This window comes from Mandrillus leucophaeus, unplaced genomic scaffold (assembly GCF_000951045.1).
Source record: "Mandrillus leucophaeus isolate KB7577 unplaced genomic scaffold, Mleu.le_1.0 Scaffold726, whole genome shotgun sequence".
Lineage (NCBI taxonomy): Eukaryota > Metazoa > Chordata > Mammalia > Primates > Cercopithecidae > Mandrillus > Mandrillus leucophaeus.
Window position 1 is genome coordinate 1,460,765 of NW_012107875.1, and position 9,729 is coordinate 1,470,493.

Here is a 9,729-nt window from a genome sequence, read left to right on the forward strand (position 1 = left end):
ATCTTAGTTTCATTTTCTTCCCATCACCAAAATTGTTCTCTTCCTATTTAAATTAAAACTTGAAACTTACATTTTATAGTAGTTACTTCTAATATCAAACTCTCAGGAACTTTCTGGGGTTTTAGAATTGATTGGTCATTGATGCCTTTGACACAAAGAAAACATCTTGGTTCTCAGCAAAAAAAAAGTTTTCTGGTACTACATGTTAAAACTTCATTTATTTTCTTATGTATGTGTTATCACTTGTATTACTTTTGAGGAAAAAATGTTTTTAAACTTTGTTTTGTAGCCTGGTCCAGAAAACTAATAGTAATTCATAGCATTTTTTCTGTGGGGAAAGTACATTCTGAATTTAAGTTTTTGAGATAAAATCCGTTTGTAAGTTGGGGTTGTCTTTGTTCCGCCGTGCCCAGTACTTATTGAAGCCCATTGAGTTTAGCAGGGCTGTATCTCTAAATAACACCTGTCATGTATTAATCCGTAAAGAACTATTCAACAGTCTCTACGTTAAAAAAATAATGATTTGGACAAACATTCATTCTAGAAGTGGTTTTAATGAGAATATTAATTGTTGTTCCTTTTATTCCTGTGCTGATACTATAGGAAAGAGTAGTATTATAAGAACAACTCTCATATCACTACTTAAATATGATTTGTACATATGTAAAAATAATTATTTAAGCAAAATTACTTTTTAAAATTTTCTAACGGAAAATAGAACCACACTAGAAAGATTTATACAGTGGTTTCTTAACTGGTCCTCAATTCTAAGTGTGTTTCTCAAAGTTATCTATAGGTCAGACTCATCCCTCCCACTCTTCCTGATCAGCTTTTTTTAGTCCTTTTTCTGTTTGTTTGTTTGTTTGTTACAGAGTCTCGCTTTGTCAGCCAGGATGGAGTGCAGTTGTGTGATCTCGGCTTACTGCTACCTCTGCCTCCTGGGTTCAAGTAATTCTTGTGCCTCAGCCTCCCTAGTAGCTGGGACTACAGGCACGTGCCACCATGCCTGGCAAATTTCTGTATTTAGTAGACACAGAGTTTTGCCATGTTGGGCAGCTGGTCTCGAACTCCTGATCTCAAGTGATCCACCCACCTCAGCCTCCCAAAGTGTTGGGATTACAGGCACGAGCCACCATGTCCAGCTTTTTTTTTTTTTTTTTTTTAAGAATGGTCATATTATGAGAAGACATTGATGAGGACTAAATTAATATAAGAAGGGGTTACAGATTTTGAATATTTTGGTTTTTTGCACAGTGAGCCTTCTATTATAGATTCAAATATTGGAATTTCTCTTACCACTACTATATGTCATTTTTTTCTTCTAATGCTATTACTTTTTGTCACCTGACAAATTCATTAATCTCTTACTCTGGCTAGCTGTCCTTTTTCTGATGCAGTTTAGTCTGTCTCCTTTTAAGATAAATTCAAAGAATCTATTTTCTCTGTCCTCCTTCTTGGATTCCTCCTGATAGGTTGCCCTCTGAAATCAGGCATAATTTTTTTCTTCTTAAATAATATTTGAAAATATATCAAGCCAAATATACTGAACTAAGGAGTTCAGATTTGAGGACAGTTTCAAAGAGTTGTTTTTGAAAGAGTTTTTTAAGACTCTGAGTTAAAAGGAAAAAAAAAGCTGTATATGGAAAGGCTTAAAACTTGGCAAAAATTGTATCTACAAACTGAGATGGTAATGTTGTAAGTAAAGCTTGTGTTTGATTTTTCCACAGAGGAGAATTGCTTTTAAAAATGAATAAACCTCTTAAAGCAAAGGAAGCATATCTTAAAGCACTAGAGCTGGACAGAAATAATGCAGATCTTTGGTACAACTTGGCAATTGTATATATTGAACTTAAAGAACCAAATGAAGCCCTAAAAAACTTTAATCGTGCTCTGGAACTAAATCCAAAGCATAAACTAGCATTATTCAACTCTGCTATACTAATGCAAGAATCAGGTATGTTTTCTCAAAATATTTCTATGTTTAAACAAATTGTAGTTTATAATATAATAAAAACCTTATTTTAACTTTATTACCCATAGCAAACACTTTATGTGTTGACAGTTTATAGCAATACTGTGCTTAGATGATTTATAGAAAGAATATTTAAAATACTTGAAGTAAACTATTTTCAAGTAATATGCATTCTAACATATGATAATACTGATTTTTAATTCTTTTGGCATATGTTAAGACTAATTTTTAAGACAGTCTATTAAGCAACATTAACGATTTTGTATTTTATATACACAAATATGTAACTTATTTTATATATAAACTCTCCAAATAATGTGAACTTGTGAAATTTTTTACATAATTAGCTGTGAGGAGCTGAGAGTGTATATTTTCAAAAATAGCGTTTTATTTTCTTTTGATTCATAAGAGCAAATACTTTTGGCGCCATTTTATATCCAATTTTACTACGTTTTCTGAGATATTATTGTAATTTTTTATATTTCCTATAATTTAGTAAAACTGAATTACTAACCACAGTAAATCTGGATCCTTCATCCATATTTTATATAGGAATTTCAGTTCTGCCTCATAAGGTAGTGTATATGATTTATAATCTTTTTAATTTCTAAATTAGAAAAAATCTCTTTATTATAATGTTTAGTTATTTCTTAGATACATTTCTTAAAACTTTTGTAAAATATGAAAGAATCATAAAGTCATAGTATTTTAGCACTAAAGAGGACCTCTGAGTTCGCATTTGCCAGTCTTCTATTTAATAAAGACCAAATAGATTTTACGACTCCCAAAGTCATACGACTAAGTAGCTAATCCAAGATAAGAACTGAAGTCTCCTGATTTATTTTCAAATGTTCTTTATCCATCATGCTGCCAAATAAAAGAATAGAGAGAAATCTTTATGCCTGGTGTACAAAAAAGTATAAATTTATAGAAAAGCTAATATTTTTGTAAGGTTATCTACCTTGATAATCATGAAAGATGCTCATTATTTGACACAAGATTGTACTATAAGGTTTGTAATTATAGAACTTGAAGTTTTTTGGGGTTTTTTGGCAATAGAAATTATCTCAGTGGAGATTTGTTTCCTGCCAGGCAGTGGCTGATGCCACTTTGGGAGGCCAAGTGGGAGGATCACTAGAGGCCAAGAGTTTGAGAATAGCCTGGGCAACATAGTAAAACTCTGTCTCCACAAAAAATTTTAAAATCAGCAGGGACTGATGGCACATGCCTATAGTCCCAGCCACTCAGGAAGCCAAGGTGGGAGGATTGCTTGAGCCCAGGAATTTGAGGTTACAGTGACCTATGGACACAGCACTGCCCTCCAGCCTGAGTGACATAGTGAGACCTTGTCTCAAAAAAAAAGAAGATACATGTTTCCTAAATCCTAATTTTATAGCCCTATATTTAATGGTATGTTTTTGTCCTCGAAACATTCCTAAAACTTTAAAGTAACATTTTTAAAAATGTGATATAATAATTCTGAAGCTTTTTTCTACCCAGTAATAGTTACTATTTGCTGAACATTTTTTCAGTATATATCATATAATTATTAGAAAACTCAGTTAACCCAAAGAAGTTAAATAACACGTTCAGTGTATAAAGACATAATGTTATCAGAATCAAGATTGAATACATGTCTTTGTTGGCAAATCCCATGCTTCTTTCTCTGAATTCTCTATTTTCCCTCTGCTATTTCCATTTGAATTCTAAATTATAAGAGACATTTCTCTCCTTTTGGTTTCTGAAGCACTCTTACTGCTTTAAAGGAAAAGAAGTAAGCTATCTTTTTACTGTTTCAAATATTTTGCTTTTCCTATGAAGACTTCTAGATTTTGCTTTCTACTTATTTTAACTATGGAAATTAGTTGTTTTGAAGCTGTCTTTTTGTAATCTAAGTATTTGAAAATGGGTTTGTTCCTCACATTTAATTATTTTACTAACAATATATTTTTTCTTTAAAAAAACTTTCTAGGTGAGGTTAAACTCAGACCTGAAGCTAGAAAACGACTTCTGAGCTATATAAATGAAGAGCCACTAGATGCTAATGGCTATTTCAATTTGGGAATGCTTGCCATGGATGACAAAAAGGACAATGAAGCAGAAGTTTGGATGAAGAAAGCCATAAAGTTACAAGCTGACTTCCGAAGTGCTTTGTTTAATCTGGCTCTCCTGTATTCCCAGACTTCAAAGGAATTAAAGGCTTTGCCAATTTTGGAAGAGTTACTCAGATACTACCCTGATCATATCAAGGGCCTCATTTTAAAAGGAGACATTCTGATGAATCAAAAGAAAGATATACTAGGAGCAAAAAAATGTTTTGAAAGGATTTTGGAGATGGATCCAAGCAATGTGCAAGGAAAACACAATCTTTGTGTTGTTTATTTTGAAGAAAAAGACTTATTAAAAGCTGAAAGATGCCTTCTTGAAACATTGGCATTAGCACCACATGAAGAATATATTCAGCGCCATTTGAATATAGTCAGGGATAAGATTTCCTCATCTAGTTTTATACAGCCAATATTCCCAACCAGTAAGATTTCAAGTGTAGAAGGACAGAAAATTCCAACTGAAAGTGTAAAGGAGAGTAGAGGTGAATCCAGACAAACACAAATAGTAAAAACAAATGATAATAAAAGTCAGTCTAAATCCAACAAACAATTAGGAAAAGATAGAGACGAAGAGACCCCCCACAAAACAACAAAAGATATCAAAGAAATTGAGAAGAAAAGAGTTGCTGCTTTAAAAAGACTAGAAGAGATTGAGCGTATTTTAAATGGTGAATAGCACTAATATTTATTGTGACAATGGTATCAAAGAACATCAATCCATATCATGTGATTGCTTTTACTGGGAGCTTTGAAAAAAAGTTCAAGGGTTCCTAATAGCCAATCATGAGCTGCCTTGAAGTAGGATCAAAATAAGATTTTCATTAAAGACCTGTATTATCCCAGGATGTATATTATATATCGCTGTTTTCAGAGTTTGGGTGAATATAGCAGAAATATTACAGTGAAAGTGACAAATGTACAACTTTTATTATAGAAAGAAGGTGTTTCTGGCAGTGTAATCTTTACTGCTCTCAATTAAAAATAATTTTGAGGCCTGAATGATAATCCCTTGAGGACAAATCCAACATATGCTGGTTTATTCTGTTAATTCCCATTTATTCGCCTACTTCATTTTTCTTGCACCTCTTAGAATCTATGAATTGAAAACACTTATCGAACACTTTTTTTAAAGTAATTCTGTTTAATCAAGGGATTTGCACTACAAAAGAATACTGGCTTTTTTTTTATGTTGAATTCCTTAGTTGAGTTTTAGAAGGAATGCTGGATGAAACATTTTAAAATAAGTCATGACATGTTAGCTTGAGAATGTATTTTCATAACTGTATACTTGTTTTTAACTTTAAATGCAGTTTTTAATCAGGTAAAGTTTGACATATAGCTACGTACACACATTTTTAATGGTGCTCATATATACTGTACTTTTTGTTGTTTGATTTTACTTATTGAGAGTGTCACAACATGACTCACATAATCATGATTTTTTTTTACTTTTACTCCCCAAACTATTCATGTTTCTTTAGGTCGTAGTCATTGAGAAGTCCCAGTAACTCTAAACTTTTGAGGTATAACATAGTAAACTTCTCTTTCATCTTTGTGTTAGCTCTCTAGTCTTAACTTGAATTTTAATTTTTCTGTTTCCAAAGTCACAATTTAATTATTCTTAGATACCTTAAGCCACTGAATTCAGTTCTGTTTGACTGAAAGCAAAACAATGTGACAGTTTATTTTCAGACACTAACTTCTTGATATTTTGTTATGGTATATCTTTTTATTACATATTTATTTTGACTACTGAGCTTTCGTAAAATATTTGAAGCTATTTTAATCATCAAGTATGGGAAACAAATTGTTATTGCATTTTCCTATATATGCATATATTATGGTTTAACCAGAATTGTATCATTTTTGGCCTATTGTCTAGCTATAAAAGATAATTAGCCTACTATAGTATTAATAAACTTTTCAGTTGGTTTGGGAAAATTTAAACCTGAAAAATAGGTTAAAAAGTAGTTACAAATTAAACTTACTAATTTAAACCTGATTTTTTTTTCTTGAATTAAAATACATTTTAAATGAGCTTTATAATACCTTAAAAAGTTGGTTCTAATTTAAAATATGAAAGCTCTGGCTATCATCCTGGGATAGTAATTTATAATTAAGTAGTATTTCAAAAACTATATAATTTTTAATTCCTTCGAGATAACTAATTTCTAATTATATGTTTCAAAAACCATATTCCTGTAATTTTTTTAAGAATTGTTTTATAAATAGGCCATAAGATACAAGGTCTGCATTAAAAACCCACTTTTACTAGGTTCCCTAAGGATCTGCCATAGATCTTTTTTTTTTTTTTTTTTTTCCAGGTAGTTTAAAGCAAGCACTGATACCAGTGGGAGTTGGTCTTGATCTAGGAGACTCTGTTAAGCATCCAAACAATGCCTAATTTCAGTTCTTAGGTTATGGGTGTGACTCCAGATAAAAGATGTGGAGAATACCTCATGTACTATGACTTGAAAATGAAATCTTAAAATTCTTATGCTCTCTCCATATATCTTAAGGAAAAGTTTCTGGGTGTGATTTATTTTGCCATAGTATCAAGTGGAGGGTGGTTCAGAAAAGTAAAAGGAAATCTTTTGTGACAGCAGACTATAATAGAAGTTTGAGTAATATTTTAATAAATTTATATAATTATTCAAATGATAAAATGTATTAATGTTATCCAATGATTTATATTAAAAAATTACCTTATTAACACTTAGAACTGTGCCTATTACATAAAAAGTGCTCATATATTTGAATTTTAAATTATTTACTTAAATCAAGACCACCATAAGTAATTCATAATTTAATAATTGTTTTAAATCAGTGGTTTTCAACCCTCACTTCATATTAGAATCATATGAGGACTTTTCATACAGAATCCATCTCATAACAATTAAGTCTAAATTTCTGGAAGATGGAGCCATGCTTGTTTTTTGAGTGGATTCTAATTTGTAGTCAGAGTTGGAGACCACTGCTCTAAATTAATTCAGGGAAATCCTTTTATTTCTCCCATGTTAACGTTTAAAATTCGTAATGTACCCAGTTAAGTTTTAATGGTTTAAATTCCACTAAAGAACATGTTCTTCTAATAATTAGCATTTGTTACATGAAATTTAAGAGCTTAAGTTTCATCAAACTAGCCCTTGTGTAAGATTATTATTTCTTATCTGTAACTTCAAAATAGATGTTTCATTCAAACTATTGAGGTGAGAAAAGGTAATGGATTTTTTTTTTCCTCTGGAGCTGCCTGTTCGGAGAGATGGAGGAGGTGGGCACATATAAGGTCAATTCAGTAACTTATGGTTCAGAGTTCTGATCATATGTAAGTCTGGAAAAGAAAGCTTATCACAGGTTTGTATGCTGGTGAATGGATAGAGTTTTAATTCTCACTGTCTCAAAAGAGAATCAGCTCTCCAGCAGTTCTAGAAAAGCTTTGACAATCCCCAAAGGGCAGTGTTACCTTACTCCTTCACTGCTTCTTAGGAGGTAGAATTAAGTTTCTGGAATTACACCTATATGTTTTCTTATTAACATTCAGAATTGGGAATATTAATTTTTGCAGTGAGTAGTTTTCTGAAATTGGTAACTTGGAGAGTAAAATAATGTATTTTGCTTTTCAATTTTGTGTTTACTTTTATGTAAAAATTTTGGTATGTGAATTACACAGTTCTAATAAAACCTCATGTCTTTTCATTACATCTAATTTGAACTCACAACTTCATGTTACAGAATGCTTCTTTAAAGATGCTTTAATGAAAAGTATTAAGAAAATATATAGATTTGTATGTCAATTTATACTTCAGAAATCCATATATTTGTCATATTTATTTTTTTAGAAACCTCCTAATTGGATAAGTAGATGGTATTTAAAATGAATGCCCAAAAATCTCTTGTATCTTTGTCCAGAAGTTTATCTGTTGGAAGCTGTCAGCCATTCATGTAGAGAGTTTATAAGAAAAGAATTTAAAATTGTATGCATTTTATATTACTATAGTATCTGTGTACCATATTTCTAAATATTCATTATTAAATTGGTACTTCTTAAAAACATAACCTGGCTTGCCTTTTAGTGTTAAAAAAATACAATATTGTATATACAGAAATTTCTTCCTTTATGAAGAAGAGCTGACATGTATCATAATTTATTTGCAGTGATCTGAGAAAGACCTTAAATAAGTTTCTGAGAGTGATACATTTTCAAACATGAGTGACAACAATCAAATTAAGAAAAGGAAACAATTCAGACTTAGAATTTTATAGGAATTTCATTTCTATATCAGCCTGGTATTGCCTCTGGCATAACTTAGAGGAAATTGTTCTACCTATATGTCCTCAGTTTCTTCATCTACAAGTTGGGAAAAACATTTTCCTCTTAAAGTTATGAAGAGGATTTATATATTTATATGATATATTGTATCTATTAATATATTTAAATTGCTTAGAGTTTCTAGCACATAGCACATAATAAATATTAGTTATTAGTATAAACACAAGGCTTAAAGTTTTGGATTTGATCCATATGACTTAATTTGTATTTGTGCTAGTAGCTGTAATGTTAGTGACAGGATAGCAAGCAAACGATTAGAAATCTAATAGTAATGCTTGTTCCTTAGCTATCTATGCTAACAAGTACATAGATGATAGCCTAAAATTAAATCATACTTAATAAATTAAGCTAAAATGCATAACTGAGATACCTTAAAATTGTACTACCTTGTGCTGTTCACTGCCATCGGGGAGGTAGCATAAAACGAAAGATAAAGTCTGAAGACTGGATCCAGGCAAATTCGTGTTCTTTGTAACTCACTTTCTTCATCAACATTTCTGTGACTCAATGGATAGCATATTTCGATCAGGTAGCACGTATAACGTGATGCTTTCATGTTTCTGCCTTAAATAAAATAACCCTCAAAAAACCATTCTACTTTGCCCTTTCTTAGAGACTTGCATGGTCAACATTTTGTTTTATTTCTTGCCTCCTCCATGGTTTAGTTTCAAGTATTGGGACCATACATTGACTAAACAAACTCAAAGTATAAATTATGGGTGAATCTTATTAGCCATATCAAAGGTTAAGTCAAGTAAACCACTTTCTTTGTAAAGTTTCAGGCAGTAGAGTGGGTTTCAGGGATGTGGCGTTTCTCCACCATTCTTCCTTTCTAACTAAATTAGGTCTCAAAAAGCTTTCTAACTGCAAAAAAAATTCTGACCAGGTAACTGTTTTGGATTGGCCCTGACAGGCCAGGTTACTGACCTTTGAGAATTTCAAATTGAGTAACCAGATTGTTAACAGAATCAGATCTGGTTTTAACAGTGATAGGTGTAAAAGTCCTGGGCAGTAGATAGCATGCAAGTTTTTAACATGGTTTCTTTTATGGCTATTTGCTTCCATGATCTATAGTTTTCATTGCAGGCTTCTTTTTCTCTTCCTATCACTTAAATACTAGTGAATACTAGTGTTCTTTTTCCGCTCTTTTTCTCTCTGTGGAGCAGTGGTTTTAGCTTAATGTATTCCAGATCTCTAGCCCAGATTTTCTCCAAGCCCCAAAACTATGAGCCCAATGGTTTACTAAACATATTCTCAGGCATTCATTGCCCTCATCCTCCTCCAAATGTGTGGCCAGTGGATAAAAAGTTTAAGAAAGA

The 9,729-nt window shown here is 31.6% G+C and overlaps 1 protein-coding gene across 1 annotated transcript in view; it reads left to right on the top strand.

The window, feature by feature from the left end:
- Positions 1-8,999, top strand: part of TMTC3 (transmembrane and tetratricopeptide repeat containing 3) — a 57,511-nt gene extending 48,512 nt beyond the window's left edge. Inside the window, exons 13-14 of the mRNA XM_011965447.1 lie at positions 1,728-1,954; positions 3,945-8,999. Coding sequence (XP_011820837.1) covers positions 1,728-1,954; positions 3,945-4,756 — 1,039 coding nt within the window. The 3' untranslated portion in view covers positions 4,757-8,999. The remainder of the gene's footprint in view (positions 1-1,727; positions 1,955-3,944) is intronic.
- Positions 9,000-9,729: the final 730 nt, after the last annotated feature.